At 39.5% G+C, this 24,460-nt stretch overlaps 1 protein-coding gene across 1 annotated transcript; it reads right to left on the bottom strand.

The window, feature by feature from the left end:
• Nucleotides 1-5,136: 5,136 nt before the first annotated feature.
• ranbp10 (RAN binding protein 10) lies at nucleotides 5,137-24,380 on the bottom strand. The gene is made up of 15 exons (XM_088378795.1): nucleotides 24,040-24,380; nucleotides 21,158-21,269; nucleotides 20,374-20,426; nucleotides 15,954-16,121; nucleotides 15,692-15,714; nucleotides 14,158-14,342; nucleotides 12,331-12,443; nucleotides 10,985-11,093; nucleotides 10,774-10,922; nucleotides 10,463-10,679; nucleotides 9,530-9,669; nucleotides 9,223-9,374; nucleotides 8,370-8,481; nucleotides 8,022-8,163; nucleotides 5,137-7,233 (listed from the first exon to the last, which is right to left on the bottom strand). Exons 1-14 carry the CDS (start codon nucleotides 24,236-24,238, stop codon nucleotides 8,033-8,035), a joined length of 1,863 nt encoding a protein of 620 aa, XP_088234921.1. The 5' UTR covers nucleotides 24,239-24,380; the 3' UTR covers nucleotides 5,137-7,233; nucleotides 8,022-8,032.
• Nucleotides 24,381-24,460: the final 80 nt, after the last annotated feature.

The following is a 24,460-nucleotide window of genomic DNA, read 5'->3' on the forward strand; positions in this document are numbered from 1 at the left end:
ATTTTTTTCTTTTGACAATATACTGTAGAGCAAATAATATTTTTCTCTTTCTCTGTCTTTTTTGCACAGCTTTTTTGTTGACCTATAATGAGGACATCACATTATGAACTAGAGACGAGTGGTCATGTTCAACTGCCAAACAAAACATGAACACTGAAATCTGTGATCATGTGTGGCACACTTTGGAAGACTAGTGATTTTGTTGTTGTTCTTTTGCTGACTTGACAACAAGTCACTGTCTACCTCAGGGAGCCTCATTCGTCCATCCATTCAAATGTGCGACATCCAAAAAGACTGCATTTTAAATTCTTTCGAATGCCCTACAAGTTATGACGCTACTGCTTGCAGGAAAAAAAAAATGCTGTATTGAAATTCATTAGTATGGAAAATGGGAATCACTCTGATTGGTTCTTTGCTAGCAAATGCAAATCGTTCCGCCTCAGGGCAGAAGGCTGATGACGACTCCAATCGGGCATCCATCCATACGCCCGTCTGTCTGTCGGTCCGTCCAACCATTCATCATCTCCCAAATAATTGTGTATTGTCCTTCAAAAGTCTTAATTTCTTTGTCTTTTATTGACCTAATTTGAGATTCAAAAGGCCTTGGATTTCAAACTGCAATAAAGGTAAGTACTAAACAACGTTTGTTCTACCTTCATCCGAGAGGTAAATCTGTGCACGTAAAAATAAACAAAACTGTATTGTGCTGGTGACTTCTGTGTATACATGATCTACTGTACTTGAAATAAAGTGACACGCAGTAGTCTTTTGGTGTGAGCTGATTAATGTTCCAACATATCCCTGAATTGTACACTGTACAGACTCCAACTGCGGCAATCAATTCAATCAACAGCGCTCATGAGCCCATTACAATCTAGCTGAGAGTGGAGGGGGGGGGGGGGCATCCTTCAACTGGCCTCACTGTAATTATTATTCAGCCAGGCCAAAAGAAGGATGCATAGCTGTATGGCGAGACGGAGAAAAGAGCGACTGAAGTTCGAAAACATGTCTCCAATGACTTGCGCATGATTATGAACATGCATTGAAATGATTGAGCGAAAAGAAAAGTGGGTGTTGTGTATTTCACAACCCCATCTCTCCCCCTCTTAGAGAACGAAGTGGCTCGTTGTCATGGTGATTTCGGTGTCCCATAGCAACCACGCTAAATGTTCTTCCCAATTCTGAAGGCCGGAGGTCTTGTGGTGCACTGAGGATGTCGACGGCTTTAAAGGGTATAACACACGTTTGAAAGTCGTTCGAAGCCCGCTGCGCTCACCTTGAGAATAATTACAGGCTCGGCTCTTTGACTGCACAAGAAAATAAGTTCAACAACACTCAAAGTGAAATTTCAAGCCTGAGTCCGAGCCACTAACCTTTGGCCTGCCAACAAATTTCAGGGAGTCTTGAATAGGATCTAACCACCGCTGTGTGTGGGAGTGAAATAGCACATTGTCCTCAGGCCTGATGAATCATTTATTTATAAATTACGTGTTTTTGTTAGCGGGGAACATTGAATCCAAGTGGACCATGTCCCACATTTTTATTATTGAAGTGGCCGATTGGGGTTGTGGCTCTAAGGTGCTCGGTGTGGCTGCTTTTGTCAATTACCAAAAATAAATGACACACAGACCATTATGGGACACATATTTTGAATATATTGCTTAGACGTTTCCATTATGTACTGTACCACACTAGTGATCCCACTCAGCTTCAGAAAACTGGTGATTTAAAATCCATGCCAACCTCCCTCAACGTGGCCACAGGAGGAAAATCCTTGACTAATTGATAAGATGGTTAATATCAATGGAAATAATAGATTTCAGAACTCCAAGGTCAGGGTGACATGACATCATTGGGTGACCTTTGAGCCAAAATAAACTTAAAGGCAGACAACCAAGGAGAATACTATTGCAGAAACTTAATCATGAAAAAAAGCGAGACCGGAATTTCACTAACTGCATGTTGCCAATCCAAAAAGCCTCCGGGACAGATGAGACAAACTGGAAGTTCCGGCAAGGAACACCAGCTCTATGATCACAGATACAAAAATAAGCATACCACAAAGAGAACACATTACTGTGAAACATGGAAGAGGCTCTGTTACTATGTTCTTCAGCTGCTATGCTCCATCTGGCACAGGGAATGAATGGGAGCGGAGCGCGCTACATCTTCAAACACACCCACGCTCAGAGCAATGCAAGGGAGCAAAATTAAATTCTGAATGCGCCCCCTATCTCAAAAGTATTCTAGTAAGACATGTGATGCCCAGTGTCAGAAAACCTATTGGGGACCCCAAAACACAGAGCTAAAAACATCCAAGAATATATATTGGGATATTCTGAAGTTGGCCTTCCATTCAAACAGCCAGCCAAGATCCAGTTTTTAGCCCATCCCCATGAAAATTCGAAGGCTCTTGTGTAGTCTCAACAATCACAAAGCACAGCACACAAAATCTGATTTTTAGCAGATGGACTGAAAGCAGGTTGTTTGATATCCAATTTCGATGCGTCTCAGTCTGAATTGCTTCAAACACACATCAGTTTTGCCACTCCATGTGACCCAAGCTTTTAATCAAAGAGCGGAGCGGTAAAGAATGGAGAACATACAAGAACATGACAACAGCAGTCCCTGGATAGAGGAGGAAACGCTTCTCGGTCCGTGGGGAGACGCCGCATACAAGTGAAGCTCAACGGTACGTATCCAAACGAGTTCTTTTATGAAAGAATTTCATGTGTGGCCGCTGTCGCAAATATGACGTTGAATACTTGAATGCTGAACGATACTACAAGTAAACAGCTGAATTTGGTGATAAATTTCCAATTTCAATTATCACTTTTTTCATAGTGCAGTATACATCAGATATACACCACCAATTAATGATTAAAATGTGATATTTACACCAAATGTTGGAGCCTATTTGGAGATGGAAACCAAGTATATCCCAAATGTTGATGATGTAATGTCACAAGATCGATTTGAGAAATTGCTGACATTGCTGCATTTTCAAGATAACATCAGTGAAGGATAAATTATGGAAAGCGAGGCCATGGCTCAAAAAGCTGTCTTTGTGTACCTCCTGAAGAACATTATGCAGTAGATGAAATCATGGCTCAAACATCTCATCTGAAAGTCTTCATGCCAGCAAAACCTCATGAATGGGGTTTCAGAATGTGGGGACATGCAAGACAAAGTGATTTCCTGTATGACTTTGATGTTTGTCAAGGGGCAGCAGATCCAGACAAGGAAAGATCTGAGGTTGCAACCCTTCCTGTAGGAAAGAATCACAAAGTGTTCATGGAGAACTATTTTACATCACTTCCACTGTTCCACCTGCTAGAGGGGGATATACTTCCTTGGCACCTTCAGGATGAACAGGTTAGCATAACGGATGAAAAAGAACTGAAACTAGGAAGAAGGTCCTTGGATTCAACCAAAACAATGTAATCATTGTACGGGGGTGTGACAAAGTTATCAACTTGGTGTCCTCTTTTGTTGGAATTACTGCCCTAGACCATGTGAGACGCTGGGATCAGAAGACAAAAACATGATTTCCAACCCATCCATTGTGAAAACATACAACAGATAGATGGGTGGCGTGGATCTTCTGGATATGTTGTCCTCCCTGTACAACTACAGCTTCAAAACCAGAAGATGGTACTTGTATGTTTGGTGGCACTCATCAATTCTTGGTCCCTGCATCGACAAGACCTGTAAGCATTGGACTTGGAGAAAAACAGTACACCCCTGAGAAGGCCTCAGTTTGCTCTTACCTGGTAAGCGCAGGAAAGGCGAGAGATCGACCACTGTGCCTCCATAGGTCAGAAAAGATATATCCTGGGAAAAAAAAACAATTTCCATTTGCACAGTCGAAAATACAATGTCTATCTCTGCCACAACAAGGACAGGAACTGTTTTCCAGCTTACCAGATGGGATGAACAAGTGAAGGTAGCAGGCAACTAAATGCAGCTTGGACCAAAGGTGTTTATTGAAGGGAAAAGAGCAGGTCTACTGGCAGGACAGGGCTTTAGGTGAGCACGAGTGGGAAGGTCAGGAAACACGGAAGGATCAGGAAGACAAACGAGGGGAACAATCGGGAGCGTGACTGAACAGAACAGCATGTACCGGCTGGGAACGACAAGCGGGCAGGGTTTAAATACACGGTGCTAACAAGACAAATAGGTGACAGTGATTGGGCTGATTGCACAACACAGGCAGGGAGGGAGGGGAAAGAGCTTAAACGTGGGACAGAGACACGAATGGATACCCTGACAACAAAACACTGAATACGACACACACGGGGCTAGCAGGTGGGACTGAGGGGCAAAAATGAACATACGTGGGTCGATCATGCGACCGGGGAGCGGAGAGGTGACACAAACTTCTTTCATGCTTACGACGTTTCATGATGAAAGAGTTACTGTTGAAGGTAGCAGTTTGCAAAACTGCAAATGTTGATGTTATATGATTTGAATGTAACATGTAATGTTTGAAGTATCATTTCTGATACAAATGGGAAAACATGTATACATTATATATAAATATATATACATATATATATGATATATAATATATCTAATATATATAAAATATAGGAAGATATATTTTTTTTATCTTTTTTGTTAAAGACCCAAATAAAGGTTTGTTTCAAAAAATCTGAATTTTTTGTCCATTTTTTCTGGGTTAAGGCATTATAGGGTTAAACGTCATGGCAAATCCCGATTGGCATGAGAGTACTGAAACGTCTTAATAAACTCGGCGATGCCCTCTTGTGTCCAACATTGAAACCTTTCCATTTGTTGTTGGTTTGCTGTCATGAACAAAGTTTATATTATTTATATATATGCAGTATGCAGACTGTTTGAAATATTTTTTTTTCCCCAAGATTTAGGATTTTGTTTTGTTTGAGGCTTTGCCAGATTATCTGTGCCTCTTGTGAAATTTTAGGCCTTGTCAGCAAACACTAACACGGCGTTCTCTTATAAACACGTCAACAGTCCAGTTGAGGTCAATTTAACGACCTATGTGAATGGGAGTACTGACGCATGAGTGACCATTTATTTTCTTTGGTATTACACTGCACAGTACTCCATTAACATGAGACCCGATTCATACGAAAATAAAACACACAAGATCAGTCATATGCTCATGGATATATTTTAATAAAAATAATTCTGTTAAAACAGAATACAATATTTCTTTATTTTAACACATATCCAGTACATATTTTTTCCAATTATATATATTTTTTTACCTTTTGTAGATTTTCAAAGTCATGCTAAGGAGACAGTAATTCTTTAAACTTAAAAACAACAACAAAAAAAAGAAAATAAATCCATTATTACTGTTGTGCTAAAACATAAAAGAAATTAAAATCACAATAGGAGTCAGTTGTACACTGCTCGTCTGCAAAGGCTCAAGATGTTCTCTGTGAGATAGGTCTTGGACCGTCCTATGAGTCACTGATCAGACCGGTTGGTCATGTCTATGCAGGGATCGAGGGAGACTTGGGTTAAAACATCAGCCAAGAATGCTCCCTTTAGGGATGATAACAGGAAGTTCGGTCGGTGTAACCAGCTAAGAGTGCTCCCTTTCGGGATGATAACAGGAAGTTCTGTCGGTGTAACAAGCGTCGTTTAAAGCAGAAAATCAGATGCTCTTGTGGTTGCGATTTGATACAAGTTGGTCAAGAACATGTTTAACCCTTTTTTTTTTTTTTTCTTAAAAAAAAAAAAAATTTGGTCACATACTGTTGAATTGTATTGTGGAGTCTCTATGTATCTTGAATCTTTGTTGAGTGATTTCTTGTCACTTGCCAGTGTAAAAACATCATGCTTGGATACAATGACCCAGGAAGATGATTTTTGTTGTTGATTGGCAGTCCTATTACAAGCATGAAATTTAGTTCCATTCCCATTTTCTAAACAAAATATCCACTGATTTTGGAAAGAAACCCCTTCCCCCAATTCTGTTTATTTTGAAAAACAGAACAAAAAAAACACCTTGTTGGAATGCACTTGTAAGATATGTCCCACAGGACAGAAGTTTATTTGATTATTATGGATGATTAATTTCAAGACAAGAAAAAACATGGGGTGCAAGGGAATAAAACATCTTATTTATGCTATAGTGAATATAGAATCTCATTATTTCAACTGCCTCCCCAACTCTACTTGATTTGTCAAGTGTAACGAAATGTGTGAAAATTTGTCATGCTCCAATTGAATACTATATATGCAACAAAGCATGTAAAATATTAAATCAGCTGTTAGTTACAATTTAGGGAGCAAGGAAATGGCAAACACAAAGAGTTATTATTAGGTGTGGTTTCATCAATTTTATGCTACATTCTGACAGCATACAGAATATTGATGTAATTTTTGTCACCCATTTTTGTTTTGGAACAAGGATGGTTATGATTAATAGAATGTCCTAAATTCTGTCAGTCTAACATTAAATCAATTTATGCTTATATTTTTTAAATTGGGGCTTTTGATTAGTTTAAATGGGAGAGAGGAGAAAATGGCGTAACTGTCATGAAATAGTTTCAAATAACACTGGTCCTCATAAAATTGTTGCTAGGATTTGAGATAATCTTAATCTTTGTGTTTGACTCTTTGTTTTCCCATCCCGGAATAATGTACCTCAGCTAGGTCTTTTGCACATCGAAAACACTGGGTGCTCAAATAACTTGTAAATGGTTTTTGTTTTGCTCTTCTGACAAAGTAACAGTGCTCTTCTTTGCAATGCATTGCTTAAAGAATATTTGTTTGTGTGTGTTACAGGGGGATTGCTAACTTATTCTGGCTATTGTAATAATGTAATGTAATGCGCGTGTCACCGTGGTAAAGAGTTATGGACAGTGTGGCACAAGATATGGTGAAGATCAAATGTGAAATCTGTATAAAACCTATTATAGGGAGTCAAAGTCCACTAATGAAAAGCAAAAGAGGAGAATGCCTGTCGGTGATGAGCACTACAATCTGACAAAAAAATGTATAGATCAACAGAAATATAATTAATATTTAAATAGAGTCACACGTTTGTTTGATAATACTAAATTAAAAAGGAAGCTTTTCTCTCAAATCTTCTCTCTGCTTTTTCTGTCTGAGCCGCTGGCTCCGGCGTTGATAGTCAGCCAAACACACCAATCACACACATGCTTCCTTTTCTGTAGCCATGACAACCACCTGCTGGACATGCCCTCTCTCTCTCAGTGCAACTTAATATAAAACCTGTAGGGAGACAGACAGCAGTCTAAGTACAACAAATTGGTATTCTGTGTATTATCTCTATTAAATGCTCTCTCGGCATAACACAAAATGTGATTGTGATAGCAACAATTTTAAGTATTTATAAGATTATTGTATTGGACATATAGGTCACTTGTATGTCAGTCCATATCCACCTTATTCCTGAGCACTGTCATGGAGAAATGAGTACCGTAAAATCCTGTGTATAATGCGCATCCGTGTATAATGCACCTCAAAAAGCAGTTATTTTTTTCTCATCACCCGTGTACAATACGATACCCCAGTGGTGTAGTGGTCCCTGTTTTAGAAACCATGACGTGTAAGAAAAATCTGTCATGTCAGTTTGCTTGCAATGATAATTCTTCATCATTGTCGTCATCGTCATACACTGTGGGAGCTAACAGGGATGCTGGGGTCTGGTGTGTTTTTTTAGATTGCTCAATGCCTGAAGCGAAAGAGTTTTGAAAGAAATGTGACCGTACCTTGTCTCTGGTCTATTTTTGTCATCTTCCTACCAGGCTACATTAGCAGGAAGCGTGATTATAATAACTGCATCAATTGGTGCTCCCATATTGACTCTCATAGAAAGTGGACTCACTTAAAACACCAGTTTCTCTGTACCGGAAGTTGCGCCCATATATTGCGGCAAGGATCATGACACGTAGGAATAAGGTGGATATATATACGTATATATATATATTTTTTTTATATACACGTACTTGCTGAGAGAATAACCATATTCACATATTTGTTCTCTGTCTAGTACATACCCACACACGGGCTAGAGCAAAAAGTTGTCGACTCTGGCGAAAGAGCAGGAACCAGATCTGACCCGGGCCATAAGCTGTACACACTCTGTGGCCTGACCCAGTGCTAACACCAAAGGAGGCTGCTTAGGCAGATTTTGGGACTCTACATATGAGAAACACAAAACAGAGTAAAATGTATCACTAATAAGTATAAATTCAGCTAAAATGTTTGACATCAATGATTTGATTACTTGGCCACTACTTTACTTTGTTCTGCTAAGGTATCCCATTTTAAAATACAAACGACCAAGTTGGGGCTCAATGCTGTAATCGCGTACAATACATGCAAGAGTGTGCTTTCTTTTCTACCCAGTATGGCGCTGTTGAGTGCGGAGCAAAGCGATTCTCTCTGTGTGGGGTCTAACTGCTGGCCCACGGGGCAGTTCCACGGATCGGAGTACGCTAACAGGCTGAATGCATCCTGCACACACAAATGTATCCTCAACAACATTGGAAATACCACACATTTCATATTGCCAAAGGTAAACATTCACAGCCTGAATCATTAATGTTTTGACCACTTGAGGGCAGCAGAAACAACAAATGTGAACATTTCAAAATAATCACCTGGCTAATTTTGAAATTTAAATTACTGTACAATAATGTAATTTTTTTGTGGTGGGCATTTATTTGAATGACAAACATTATATTGTTGTTACTGCTTTTTTAAATGAAAAGGCTCATTCAAAAATATTGTATTTGGGCTGTAAAGACAGATCATGTTCAAAAGTAATGGATGATGAGTAGGTGATTATGAGTGCGGCACCATGATGATGGAGCAAGATTCACCACTTGCTATAATAACACGTTTCAAATCTAAATTTAGATTTTGATATAGAGTCTTATCAAAAATAAAAAATCTTGACCTGTGGGTTCCCCTAACTTACAAGTCCTTCGAATAATGGAGCAATCGAGGTAACACCCACTGGGGTGCTGGAACGGATTAACACACTTTCAATGAGGTGATTTGCTATCCAAGTAAATTGTGTTACAAGCTTATCACGCAACAAATTAAATTCTTAAGTCAAGGTATAAGTTTAATATAAACTCTGTTGAGTAATTTCAAAACTCCACACTTCCAACTTGAGTTTAAAAAAAGAGATGACAGACTTGTGTGTGTGCGCGTGCGTGTGTGTCTATGCATGCTCATGCGTATATATACCTGCAACATCTTCTTGTGTGTTGTGTTCTTGCCATACTCGCGGCACAGCTTTTCATTCAGTGCCTGAAGTTCCCGTCCAAATTGTATCATCCTCTCTGTGGCGGCTTGATTCCCTCCGCAAAGTTGCCTGCCATTACTATAACTCTCTTCTCCTGGCAACAGACAAACAGGCACAATAATCAGAAATTTGCAAGTAACGCTACACATGAAGCTCAATTGTTACAAGTAAGAAAAAAACAACAGGGAAAGTAGTGAGTGAAAGTAACTTGGCAAAATTTCATTACGCTCTACATTCGTGTCTGCATACCTGTGACACCATTACCAATACTGTTGTCATCTGGCTGAAGTATCTCTTCGTGTTTATATGTGCCATTCATGATACGAGCGGATGACCCCTCAACAACCCCATTGGTGTAGTGTTCTGCTTCAATCTCCATCTCACTGTCACTATGCACACATAAACAAACACGTCAGGTGGGTAGATCACTGGCACCATGTACCATCATTCAAGGAAGGGTATAACATTCAATTGAGGCATAACAATTCATTACGACTCAAGATCTAAATATCACGACATAGAATAATGAGGTGGAACATGAGGCCAAAGCGTGGGATGGATTTTTTTTTTTTTATGTAACATTGTGTTGTGACATTCAGTACTTTCAGTCTGTGTGAATAGAATGTCACTTCCGCCTCTTGATTGCTTTGAGCTCTTCTATGGCCCACATATGGTGTGTGTGTGTGTGTGTGTGTGTGTGTGTGTGTGTGTGTGTGTGTGTGTGTGTGTGTGTGCGTGTGTGCGTGTGTCCTGGGAAAAAAGTCCTTTGCATTTACTAAATTTGAACATGTACATTGGTTGCACATGATAAAAATGTGTTACGATAACATAGGAGTCTACCACATTTCAATCATATACACTCAATATTTTTTTTGTGTACGTTGTAAAGGCTGTATTCCAGTAAAGAGTGTACTAAACCCTTGAAGAGGTAGAGGAACACATCTTATTCTAGGTTAGGGGTGTCCAGCTACGGTCCTCAAGGGCTACTGTCCAGCCTGTTTTCTATTAAAAGCAAAGAATTGTTATTAAAAAAAAATATCTTGGTAAGATACAGGTGCCACTCAGGAGTCAAGCTCCTACTTAACTGCAGTGATTGAATTTAGAAGGGTCTCAAAGATATACTAGATTATGTTTCAAGACCAAGACTTATTTGAGGAGCAGATGAAGCCATGCTCTTTCTACCTGGTTTCTTGGTTGCTGTTGTTGCTGTGTGGCTGGCTCTTGGTGGAGTCAGAAGAATTAGACTCAGAATAGTTGATGGATGAAGGTGAAGAGGAAGTGGATGAGGAGGCTGAGGAGGACGTGCTGGGGTATTTTATGTTGCTGCTAACAACGCTGCTGTGGCTCTTTGATTTTTTGGAGGGGGTCACCCCATTACTGCATGTTGGGCTGTCTACACCTGGAGGAAGGAGCACAATCCATTGACTAATAGTTGTGATGTTTGAGACCCAGCTGTGAGGATTCTGAAAAAGGTTTGAAAAGCAAAAACACACCTCCAGCGTGCACGTGTGAATTTCCAGTCCCCTGGCGAGGGCTAAGGTTGGGAGAGCCAGGGTAACTTCCCTGGGACTTGGGGGAGCGAATTGTCAAGCAGCGAACCTCGCTGTCTGTACCGTTCACCATTTCCACAAATTGACGACACCTACAAAACATGCGTATTAGTGTTGCTAAATTTTACAATAAATCCCAAGCTTGCTAACTTACTTCAACATAAACAGAAGGTTTGGATTGTGTTCTAACAGGCCTGGATAAAGTTGCTGTGTGGCTTCGATGGCTTCACCCACACGTCCCTCCAGCACCAGCTTCTGTATTCCTGTTCAGCAAATTGGATCTAGTTTACACTATGCAACCTTTTCTGGTCCACAGGTCAAGAGTCATATGAAAAACATTTGGCGGTCTAGTCAAAAATCAACACAGCAGTACTCTTAAAAAGGTAATTTGGGGGTTAGTGTGTTCATGACTAAACAGATGAGTCATGTGTATCTAAGGTAGACTGTTAAAAAAAATAAAAAATAAAAAACAGCACAAAGTCCTTCCTGGTATAACCGCTAGGTGCCCAGAGGTGTCGATCTAGGTGGATAAATGGGAAGGCTTTTATGGGACCCAAGCATATTGGAGGCATCTGTCCCCTCAATCAAAACATACAGTAAGTCCGGCATCTCCAATGTTATTGAGCCTATTTTTTGTTTGTGATAACATGTCAGTGGTGAAATATTGATCTGTGCATTTTCCCCAGCTCATCACTTGAAGAAGAAATACTACACCTAGCTGGTGATGGTGGCGACCGACTTTTTTAGAACAATGGTGCACTGCTGCACAGGCATCTCGTTGTCAAGAGATTTCTCAATGAGCACCTGCCAATTGAATTGATCGGATAAGATCATTCGGATAGGTGTTCAGCAACATAAATGGCCTACGTCACTAGACCTTGTACCCGTGCTAGCTAGATTTTTGCATCAGTGTGTGCAGAACAACCAGAGTTGCACACATTAACTTTTTTGTGAACCACTGTTACTTGCACTCAGTTTCTACAGTTGTTTAGCTGTATATAGTCACTCCCATCATACCCCAGTTACACAGGTTAACTACTCTCAGTTCTGTTACCTGGGCAGTGTCGATAGAAACTTTGCCAGTGTTAAAATTGACGCCCTATATCAAGGGTCACCAACTCTGTCAGGGGGCCAGCGTTTTAAAGGACAGTCACCTTGGGGACCGGGCCCTCAAATAAAAATTAAATTTTGGCATAACATTATTATTTGATGTTTATTGTTTATTCCATTTCATTACAAGATTAAATGCATTTTCAGTTTTAGGCCCAGTCGTTGCTGTTTTAATGTGTGGACTACATGATACTTTCTCTTTGATCCTCTGATTGATAATTATGGAATCCAGTCGCGGGCCCGATTTGACGGTTCGTTGGGCTGGATTCAGCCCACGGGCCGTCAGTTGCTGATCACTGCCCTTGGTGTTAGATTAACACCAGCAGATTGACAGTGTAGTTGCTAGTTAAGACAAAGAAATTAATTTGTATGTGCAGGTTATTCACTTACTCTGTCTGTTCTTTATAGATGTTTGGTCCTCTTGTATCATGGTCTCTGTGACTCTGGCAAAAGCAGTGGCAGTGGCATAGTATCCATGGTGGACCAGGTAGCTAGATACCATACTGGGGAGTAAGGAAATGTATTTAAAACATCAAATAAAATGTGTACCTCTTGTAGATGCTGTCAAAGGCAACTCATTGATTTGCGTCATTTATTTCATAGTTTTCATTTGATTCAAAATTATAATAAGACATTATTTCTTGTTAAAATGTTAAGTTAGAATTTCCAAGTAATTTATTTTGGTTTAAAACAATTATATTTTGTTCGCTACATATACACAGTTGTTCAGGAACGCGGTTAATTGATATTTACAAATCCGATTCCAATGAATGGGACTTTGTGTTTACTAAAACCACAATAGAATGATTTTCAAATCATGTTCAACCTATATTGAATGGAAAATTCTACAATGAAAAGATATTTAATGTTCAAATTGATCAACTTTATTGTTGTTTTATTGATTTCATTGTTTTACTAACTTTGAATTTTGTGGCTGCAACACATTCCAAGGCAAAAAAATCAACGTTGAATGCTCAAACGCTATCATGTGAAGCAAAAGCCATTCATCAACAACACCCAGAAAGACGGACAGCCGACTTCTCTGAGTCTGAGCTCATCTAAGATGGACTGATGTAGAGTGGAAAAGTGTTCTGTAGTCTGACGAGTCCACATTCCAAATTGTTTTTGAAAATAATACTTTGTGTTCTGCGAGCCAAAGAGGAAAAGGAACATCCAGGTTGTTGTGAGTACAAAGTTAATTTGTGCCAAAGGAATGGGTGACTTACACATCTGGAAGGCCGCATTAATGCTCAAAAGTACTGGAGAAACATATGCTGCCATCCAACATCTTTTTCATGGATGCCCCCGTTTATTTCAGCTGGACAATACCAAGCCACATTCTGCACATGTTACAACAGTGTGGCTTTGTAGTAAAAGAGTGTTGCGGGCATTACAATGGCCTGCATGCAGAACAGACCTGTCTCCCATTGAAAATATGTGGCGCATAATAAAGCATCAAATATGACAATGGAGATCGCTGACTTTTGAAGAGCTAAAGCAGTACCTCTAATAAGAATGAGAAAGAATTCCACCTACAGATCTTCACCAATTAGTGTCCTCAGGTTCCAAACATTTCTTTTATATTAAAAGAAAAGGTGATGCAAGTAACACAGTGGTTAACAGGACACTTTTTTTTTTCTTTTTTGTCCCACCAATAAAATTCAAAGTTAATGATTATGAGCTAAAAACAATCTGATCAGCTTGAGCATTACATGTATCCTGCCTTTGTGGTGTATACAATTAAATATAGGCTGAACATAATTTGCAAATTATTTTATTTTGATTAATTGAACACAATGTCCCAACTTCACTGCAATTGGGTTTGTATTAGCCAGAAGAGGTGCTGCACTTTGAGAACAAGGCGGGATTTTGGCCCAGACGACAAGACATGTTTTTCTATTGAAAAGATTTGTGGAGCTTTATTTCATTAGAGTAAATGTGACTAATGAGATAAATAATGCATGGTTTGCTTTTGTTATTGTTTTGTGTGAATCCTCTTTATTATGTGTGCTAAGTGAGTTATGTATTGCTTGTTTCTCAGTTCTGAAGGCATCGTTGGGGTTGTTTTAACATGTAAAGACGACGGGAAATGCCTTTTAAAACCAAAGAACAAAATTGAACGTGATTGAGCACATCTTGTCGTTACTTAAGTTCAACACACCTATTGCATTTAAAGGATAAAAAGATACATTGAGTGACTGAAACAGATTAACTTACTTCTGCAAGACAGCTTGCCAGTCACCCAGCCTTTCTCCTATTGGGAATCGAGCGATCATTCCGTGGATCTTAGCCCTCCATTCGCTCATGTAGTCCTCAATGTCAAAGACAAATGGCTGCTGTCCAAAGTTTGCATCGACAATCTCGCCCGGGGTTTGAAGTCCCACAGTGGGGTACAGGTTAGGCTGGGTTAATAGGAGGGTAGAAATATTGGAAACAAGTTTATACCTACATACCTATTATGTGTCATCTCACTCTTGCAGCACTGTTGTGTTCCGTAACAGTAAACCTTTCTCGTTTGTCCCAACAAAACATTAAAGGGATCAAATGTGATCCGTTTTGTGAAATCCAATCAAACTAAGGAAACATTTCAATTGCCAACATTGGAAATCAAAGAACATTACATACTGTTCTCTTACTGGACAAAACTGCCCTCTGAAAACACATTATGGTAAGTGGAACAGCAGTGAATTAACAGAAAGGAGGGATGTTGAGGTCAAGTGCAGTGGATATAAAAAGCCTTCATAGCACTGATCAAATGCCAGAATTTTGTGATGTAAAAAGAAAAAAAAAATCTATGTGAAACATTAATGTTGCAAAACGTGCAAAGTCCGTGACCTCTCCAAATCAGTTGTAGATTATCTCCGGTGCACATACTGCTTTAGATCATTTCACATTATTTTCGTGATGAGCAGTGTGCATCTGGAATGTTAACCACAAAGTTAAAGCTAGCTCTCATCGGACCGTAACACCTTCTCTACACATGCAGCAGTGGTGATTGCTCAGAGACTGCAAGGGAAGCTCGGTGTCCTCTAAAAGCCCTGCTGCCTCCCGGGGGAAAAAAAGTGGTGAGTATATACTGCTCTCTGTGCACTTTACTGAAAAAAATACGTGCTAGAATAACTTCATCTTGTCTTCAGAATCAGCTACTTACAACAGATAACTGACAGAACTTCGCCTGCAGCGCCTCTGCGCGTTGACACAGCCATACACTGAGCTTTGACTATTTTGTAAAATGTGTTTTTCAACTATGCAAAAGTGGATAAACGCTGTGAGTTTTTGAAAAATGCAGCCGGCTTGGATATTTATATTTGCAAGACTTCCATCAGTCTTGACACTCAAGCCTATAGGCCAGACATATGAAGAAGTAGTAGTAAACAGACATCCAATGTTGCTGTCAACCTCTTGGCAACCTCCCTGACCAGTTTTCTTGTAGTTTAGTCCATCAACTTTGCTGGGAAGGTGGTAATGTCATTATTGTGCTATACTTTCATAACTTGATGTGGCTGTTTTAGAAATTAGAAACTGTTCCCTACAATCAACGAACTTTATTTGGGGTTAATCTTTAGCACTTCAAACAGCAGCAGATGCTTTATCTTGGTCTCATTTCTTGAAATCACAAAAACCTGAATTTGTACAAATGTGTTAAGACTTTTTCTATCCACTGTAAGTCAATCAAAGAGCAGGGAAAGCTCAATTTAGCCTCAAAGTTGAGTAGGTGACATATTGAAGGTAAATGTTACAAGGTACTTACAGGGAGATCCGTGAAAGCCACACCTGTAAGGTAAAAGAAAATTGGCTTTGTAATATATGATTCCAGCCAATTAATATGACCAATGAATAACATTGTTTTAATTAATTTATATTGACTGCAAATGTACCACAATTTCTCGAGAATTACAAATCGGGGTGGGGCATAATACACAATATATATACGTAAAATGCAGGAGTGTGTGTTATTCAGAAGTGTGTGTTATTCTCGAGAAATTGAGGTACACAGACCTAATTCCACTTACCTAAACTAATGCCATTTTTGGTGTAAAAGCAAGTGTTGTTGATGAGGTTAACACAGCAGCCAATCACATCACCCGTCGTGAAAGTTGGACCGTATGGTTGGCCAGTTCCAGAGGAGCAGAAGGAGTGGCCATCATCTCCATGGTAACCATATGAGTGCTTGTCCCATCCTGAAATAGGACGAGGATTAGGATTAGCTTTTACTTTATACTTTGAACCCTTGTGAAAAAATGTCTGTCACAGGGAAATTGAGAATGTGAAATATCATTTTCAACTAAATTAGTGAATCATGATCATTGGAACATAGCTAAGTCACTTATTTATATCAGATGCTCACATTCATTACCAATTTTCCGGCAAGCATTTGCATTGATGGGCTTTCTGAGGCATGCACTTTTTGTGTTAACGGTGAAGTGAAATAGATGGCCACCTGGGGGCTCTCTTGAGAGAAGAAACTGGTGAGACAGTCAGCAGGTATGGCAGCACACAGAACCCAAACCAACCCATCATGAGTTTGGGTTTTTACCCATGACCATTTTTGCTCCTTTTTCTCACGCGTGTCTAAGCAACTGGTTTGTTCATCCACAATATCTAAACCAGAATTTAGCCACGTAGACCCTTCGACCTATACTCTATATCGGTTGTTACCCTAAAGTGATCACCAGCTAATTAGCTGTATACAAAAAATCAAGACATGAATTGTGTAACTTTAGTCATTACATCCATATTTCCATTGAAAAGAATGTAGTTTAAGAAACGAAAATGTAGACATATAGACTTTTGAAAATTTTACTAATTAGCATACCAATAGAGTTTTTGCAATGCAAAACACCAATAATGGCATCTATGTGGCGGTGTTGTTCCCCTTAATGCTACGGACATCTGAAGGTAGTAAATGCGGGATATATACAAAATTCACATGCATCAAGAAAAGTACAGGCAAACCTCTGACGATAGTTTGGCCAAGGTTTGCTACCTTGAACGAATGCTATCAAACGCTGATGAATATCCTAACATTCGGTACCTTAGCAAACACTAGCTAATGTTTGCTGTTTAGTAAAATAGGGGCTTAAAGCACTTTTCATTGAGAGGATGAAAAAGTGAAAGTACAGAAGCACCAACATACAGTTATGGCTAAACGTTAATACTAGCGGGCAATCAAGTCCTATTGAAATCCCTACCTAAACATGTATTGTTTGCGTTTTTGAAAAGGTCATCAGAAGAGGCGGTTCTTAGCTCAAATGGAAACACATTTCACAAATTCGGGGCAACTGACCGCATAGATTTTTAGTTTTGAATCTTGTATGAGGGACAGTGAGTAAAAGGCAGTCATCAGACCATAGTGACCAAACAGGAAAATAAAATGCCACCAGATCTACCAAGTATGTACTGTATGTAGGAGCCTGAGCATTGCAAGATCTTTAAGTGGCTGTTAACATTTTGTACTGAATTCTAAAATTACAGGGAGCCACTACAAGGACGACAGAAAGGGATTGATGTGGCTGAACCTATGGGATTGAGACAAAAGCCTTGCAGCAGCATTCTGAACTTAAAGGAGACAGTCAAATGAAATTTTACTCCCTGCATTCCACTTGCTAATTGCATTTTTACCGAAAGGTGCTTGTCACTGAATGTGCGATCTATTTTGGTTCACCAGAGAGATACGTGTCACATGTTGCAGTTAACAAAGCAAATGCAACTTCTAGTGTCATACTGTTCCAGCAATGTTTTAAAAGTTCAATAATTTATGTGAAATATGGTAATCGGGGTTGTTCTAATCAGGGTGTTATGTTGCCGATTTCTATACAGATAATGAGTGAGACTGGTCTATAGCTATTCCAATCATCTGGATAAAGTGCACATTATTTATTTTAGAGCAGCTAACTGACAGTTATTTCATTATTATTTTAATTTTTATTATTTTTATTATTTTAAATCATTAATCTGTCAATTATTTTTGGGAAAAATTGATTACCGTATTTTCCGCACTATAGGCCGCACTTAAAGGCTTATAATTTACTCAACTTACTGTGAAGAAATTCAACATTACTTTGAGGGAAGGAAAAAGAGGTCTCCAAATAAGCATGCTTACTTCAAGTTGTTTGCCACTCCCAATTTGAGTTTACTTTGAAGAAAATCAAACATTGCAGATTTAAACATCAAAATGTAGACCGAAGCCATAAAATAACAAATGTCTACTAGATTAATGCTACCATAGTGAGAAATACCGTTGCCAGTCTAGTGATTTTAGCATAGCTACAGTAGATGTTACAGTAATTATAAATTTGCAAACGACTGCTACTTTAACACAGACTGAGGAGCATGATAAACACGCTGCATCTACATATATTCCATAGAGCTCAGTGCTGTGGCACATTGCAACACTTATGGCATGGAAATCTAAATTCAAACTTGCCTGAAAAACTGTTAAAACCAGTTTTGAAACATTCTACAATATAGCCGGGGCATAAAAGAGGAACTGTGATATGGCAGAGATCCACTGTACTGTTTCATTAAATGTGAGTAGTTTAACGTGCACGGTGCTATCTATACTTGTTTTTTTGTATAATTTGTACATTTGTGTGTTTTGTGTTTGTGTGGTCTCTGTATGGTGCAGTATTAGATTAATCTGCTGACAGGGATATTGCCTCTAAAGCCAGGCTCACTACTCCAACATGCTAATGAAATGGGCAGGCCTCCACAGCGGGATCAGACATAGAGGTCAGCAGTAGAGAACATTGTACTATTAAGGGACACACATGCAAAGGCAAAGATGCATGACTTGCCTTTCTTGCATGGGTACATAACTAAATGTGTGTAAACAGCTAATCAACAAATAAATCCAGTGATAAAAAACAGTCGCAAGGTTTCCAACCAAATGAACAGTATTCATTCAGACTTAACGCAATCAACAATAATCTGTCTAGCAGGGCTACTGTCCATCGGAATCCTAGCAACCAACAATATTTTCATGACTAATGTTTGGACAGAATTAGTAAACACGTTCGTCCATGAAACCATTTTCTACCCTGTTCCACCCTATGACACATTGGAATCAAGAAGAATGATCTTTGATGGTGAGTGCATCTAAAGTTAGATAAACTCACTGCCCTTGTGTCCACTGCATTTGACAAACCCCAACTAACAAACTATAATTTGAGTGCTCAATAAGCAGGTCAAATGGTTCCAAATAGACCTAGACCAAAACATTAACCAGTTCATGCAAGGGATCACAGAGATTAAAGTATGTTATTTCAACCTAAAACTAAGATGTATGATTCAGGCAGCTGGCCACTGGCATAGATATCAATATATTGACCTAGCTTTTGTTGCAATGTTGACGTTAAGACGGATGTTCTGCGATGGTATTTTTGTTAAAGCTCTGATTATAAAATGACACTTGGCGTGTACTGTAATATAGCTACATGTTTAATGTCGGTAACAACTCAATCTGTGTCAAAATCGTTGAAGAAATCAATGAGTTATAATGAACGGTATCAAACACAAACACTAGTGGTTGTATATCTATAGTCTCGACAGCTAGCTCCCAAGAAGCATGCAAGCGCACCCATCCTGCATTTGATGCGAGGACTATATCTAATCACTGTTTTGCAACAGCAACATGTGCAATAACCAGATTGAGATTCTACCGTTTCTAAGATTCTACTTAAGGTAAGCCATTTAAAAAAAAAAAAAAGTGTTCTGCGGTTACTATTTAGGGCATTTTTTTTATTTATTCTCCAAGAAATATCTGTTATCAGTCAACTTTCGACAAGTCCTGCTTGACAAGTGGAATGCCATACAAGGCATTGTGTGACTGAGGTTAAAGCAGGGATTGTCAACTTGTCGTCCGCGGCCCTCTAGTGGTCCGTGATGATATTGCTGATGGTCCACGAAATTGGAAATGGAAAGTAATTGTATATATTTTTTTAATCAAATTAATTATTTAGGCTTGATTTATTTTCCAGCTAATTTTGTTAATCATTTACCCATCCAATTTATGTCAAATGTAGCTGAGATTCCCAAAATAGACATACAGATGCAAATAAATACCCTGTATAGGTCTATCCTCCTTCAGTGCAAAGTAAAATAATATTCGAAATAAATTTTACATTTAATTTCTTTGAAATGCTTCAGTTATGACCCACTCCCATAAAATCCACCCAAAAAAAGTCAATAGTGAAAGCAGAAGAAGCTTTTTAGGCATACACACCGAAGACAGGGGCACATTTTGAAAGCACTCACACATCATTGCAGCTCCTCTTCCTTCCTACACTCCTTACAAATGGAGCATTATTTAAAAAGGCAATATTCAGGGATAAACGGAATCGGTGTGAAACTGAAAAATACTCACAAATTTCAAACCTTTTTATTATACGTCCACCCAATCTTATAATGCAATATCAGTCACTTGCTACTCACCAGGCAGTCGATTCATGTTGACCCCTTGTGCAGACAAGCCGATTCCCATGTAGCTGGATGCAAAAAAAAAAAAAAAAGGAGAACATGTTGCTTGGCATTCATCTGTTTTCTTTTGCATAAATGTAATTATCGTCAGACTAAGCTCCTTTCAAATTTTTTTTTTTTTTTTTGCATGTGCTGTATTCGTAACGAAACTTGGATTCAAGTGCAATTTGCTAGAGTGAGTAAACACGCAATTTGGGTGTCAGTATTTAAGATCTTACTACAAATATGGCAAATTTAGAATGTCAAACACACCACGCCAACCAGGTGTGCAGTCTGTTGAAGAGTTACCCAACCTTTGAAAAGAGACACCCATTTTACATCATAAAATTGTTATGCCAGATCACCAAACAAGCTAGCTTGAATAATGATGATCCAGTCTCAGTTTACTCGTAGACTGAATAACTCGGTATGAAATCTGGGCCAATATAATCCAACAAAAAGCAATTATACTTGCAGAAAGCCATGACTTTTTCTTTTGTAAGAATAGTAACAGGTGGATGGATACACAACTTTATTGTACCTTCTGTCTGTTTGCTCAGGTTTGTCCCGCCTCAGAAATGTATATAAAAAAAAAAAAAGGCTGGGGCCGCACTACCATTCATGTGATGTCAAATAGAAGGCCGCAAAATACCATCCTGCGGGCCACAAATGGCCGCAGTGCTGCAACTTTGAGAACGCTGGTCTATATACATGACAAGTAGGGAAATGCAAAAAAGCTAATATTTAAGAGTGTACTTACCCATCTCGACCTTTACTGACAATTTTGACTTCAAAATAGTAGATACCACAAGCTGCTGGGATTGGATGTGTGGCTCGTACAGATGCGGCATCCTTGTGATTTTTGCCATGTCCTGCAAGTGAAAAACAATTATGCCCATGAGGAAAAAGGTCAGTTTACTTCAGGGTTTATATGATCTGCAGTACATTCTCACATTTTCTAAGTTAGGGCATCTGCTTGTTTATTATTGAGAGTCAGATTCATGTTTTGTTTTTTTTGGCCCTTGAAAATGTCCTCACACGAGAATGTCCATTAAGTCTAAAATGTTTGGGGTCCTGAATTTATTTTGAAATGGCACCCATGTTATGCGTTTGGTCTTTGAGGTATTAATATTACATATCTAAACAGTTAAACATCCCCATAATTCTGATGTATGTTTGGGATCATTGTCCAGGTGGAACATCCGGTTTCAGGTGTTTAAGTGTTGATTTGAGGTAAATTTGAAGAATTTTGAGTTTTTTTTAAAGACATTCAGTAACATCCCAGGAACCACCAATATTTAAGCCAGCCCAGAACTGGAAAATGCTGAAATAACAGTGTCATTGTCCACAGTGAAGCGCTATTGACTGTGTGGGTGCCGACCAAGAAAGAAGCCCCTGCTCCAAAATCAACACATTCAAGCTTGACTGAAATTTGCACCGACCCATATGGACAAGCCAAATGCCTTCTAGACAAATGTTTTATGGTCAGGTGAGACGAATACTGAAGTATTTGGTCACAAGTATGTTTGCATGAGTTAAGGGCCTTATAAGGGTCACGACAGAGCTGGAGCCCATCGCAGCTGCTTTGGCATTAGAAAAATGAAACTGAACCTCTTTCTTTTAATGCATGGTTTTCCTTTTTTATAATCTTTCTCAGAGAAACTGTTGGTGTCTGGGGAGGTCTCTTCTAAGCAGATGTAGAATCCATCCATCCAGCCATTATCTGCGTGTCCTTATTCTCACGAAGGCTGCGGGCACACTGAAGCCTATCCCAGCAGTCTTAGGGGGGTAGGCGGGGGACACCCTGAAGTGGTCACCACCCAATCGCAGGGCACGTAGACAAACAACCATTCACACACACACACCTACTGACATTTTGGAGAGGTCAAATGGCCTACCATGCATGTTTTTGCTATGTGGGAGGAAACCAGAAGACCTGGAGGAAACTCACGCAGGTAGGCGGGGAGAACAAGCAAACGCCACACAAAAAGGCAGAAGCCGGAATTGAACCCCACATCTTTGAATTGTGAGATGGATGCGCTAACCAGTGCTCCACCATGCCGCCGGATGTAGAATCGATTTCAGCAAAACAATAGCTTCCGGTTGCGACCGTGAGAGAACGAGCAAACGGTGTGCTTGACATCAGGTAAAATCAATCCCAATTCCAGTCTGAAAATTATGTTCCAGAAGCTTGCAAGAATACCCATTGTGAACAGCTAAAGTAATTAATCTGCTATTTATAAGACATGTGAGTCAGAAATGGTCAAATGAAAAGGCTATTGTAAAGATATTTTGCGACAAAATCCCACAGAGTACAGCTTTAAGTAAACACTAGAATAAAAGGAAAATATTCATAACAAGAGCATTAACAGCACATCAACATATAAAAAAAAAATAGTGAGCTGTATCAAACCAGACCACGCTTCTGTCAAAGCAAACAGATAAATACTGCAAAATATAATCAGTGGATTATATCCATCTCTGCATGTCATCCTAGATTTCATCAAAATAAGGCCTTTAGCATTTCTGCACAGAAGGAAACTTAGCAGGTATGCAAATTCTAAAACTGAGTAATAACATGCAGTGCGGCATCTTATGTGCGTCATGTTTTAAGTGACTTAAACCGATTTCAATGACTATGTGAGCTATATAGAAGCCTGCTTTCTTGACAATTTGACCTGATCAAAAGTAACAAAAAAACAATGGTTTGATAGAGATGACACTTGTTATCTGCATGAAATAAAAACAATAGATATTCTTGTCATTAGGATGGGCGACTGATTCTATTGCAGGACAAATACTTTGTGGATTAGGCAAATGTCGACGATAAGATTGACAACAGGATCGGTGCATTTGGCCTTACGTATGCGCAGAGGCCTCCAGCAGCTGGTGAAAACGAGCTGGTTGTCTGTTAAGAGGCATCAGACTGAGCTCGAGACAAATTCGGATTCAACTAAACTGGGCCGTTTGTCTCATGAGGCACACCGTTAAGCTAATATGCGTATTTTTTTTTAGAACCCGATCGCTGTAAAGTGCGAGATACTTTATTTGGGGTGTTATTTCGTGCCCCCTCCCCCCATCAGTTCTATCCAGTGCTGTCGTGTTAAAGGTTAACACGTACTGTATGTTTCGTATCCAAGTTGTGGCCTGTTTATCCTGTCATCCTCGCTCCCCACTAGCATTCTAGTCACAAGTCAAAACTAGATTGGGAAACGTTGACTAGCCATCCGGCTAAATACCGTGCTTGCATAGCTGTTAGCTAGCTCCTAAATACCATCAGAGCCACTAATCACAAATGGTCTTTTCGACCCAGAAATTTTAACTATAGAGTGCGTCAAACACAATGTCATGTCACTACAAAACAACAACGCCATTCGTGACAAATGAGGAAAGGAAACTGTTGATGAAGGGTGAATTTTCAGTATTGTTATTGGATGACTTGTCGAGTCCAGTGAGTTCACCGTTTGGGCAGTTAGATTTGCTCGTCTGAGAAACAAAGCAAGGCTAGGGCCAAAAAGGCAGCTATTACTGGATCCACCACTCACACCGTCAACATGATTATATAGTGTAAGATAACCATCGCAACAAATAAGAACTAACGCACCGTCCATATGGCTAACGTTACTGAGACAAATCTCTAACCTTTGTAATGGACCCTCAGGTTGTTCTGTGACAGTCCAATGTAGCTGTATTTATCCTTGGGACTCCAAGATCGAGGTAAAGGGGTCTCTTCCTCGTTCACGGCCGGATAAAGCCGCTTGAGTCGCTCATTCAGCTCATGTTCTTGGTAATTAAATACAGGATCCCCCAACGACAAGCTGCCCGCACCAAGCTCTGCCATTTTTGACTCGTTTCTTAGTGTTCGCCTCTCTATAGCTATCCCGTGTCACTTCACTGGAACTGTACGCTGAAAGTGAGAGGGGACTGTGAGGAGAAAATAGCAGCGGTGTGACATCCCCGGATAAGCAGCAGTAGTCACTCTAGGCTGGACCAGTGCTTTGTGGGTATTGTAGTTTTTAATTACGCTCTTTCATGCTAACGCTTCCAGAAAAGACTACACTGC

This window comes from Syngnathus floridae, chromosome 6 (assembly GCF_059516105.1).
Source record: "Syngnathus floridae isolate MCC-2025c chromosome 6, RoL_Sflo_1.0, whole genome shotgun sequence".
In the NCBI taxonomy this organism is placed as follows: domain Eukaryota; kingdom Metazoa; phylum Chordata; class Actinopteri; order Syngnathiformes; family Syngnathidae; genus Syngnathus; species Syngnathus floridae.

What these genes read in the sequence shown, in the direction of transcription:
- ranbp10 (XM_088378795.1), bottom strand. Translation starts at nt 24,238, where the DNA reads ATGGCAGAGCTTGGTGCGGGCAGCTTGTCGTTGGGGGATCCTGTATTT. An exon ending in CCTGAGGGTCCATTACAAAG is followed by an intron (nt 21,270 to 24,039) that starts GTTAGAGATTTG and finishes TTTCACTTGCAG; the next exon opens with GACATGGCAAAAATCACAAG. An exon ending in TTCACACGTGCACGCTGGAG is followed by an intron (nt 10,680 to 10,773) that starts GTGTGTTTTTGC and finishes TCCTTCCTCCAG; the next exon opens with GTGTAGACAGCCCAACATGC.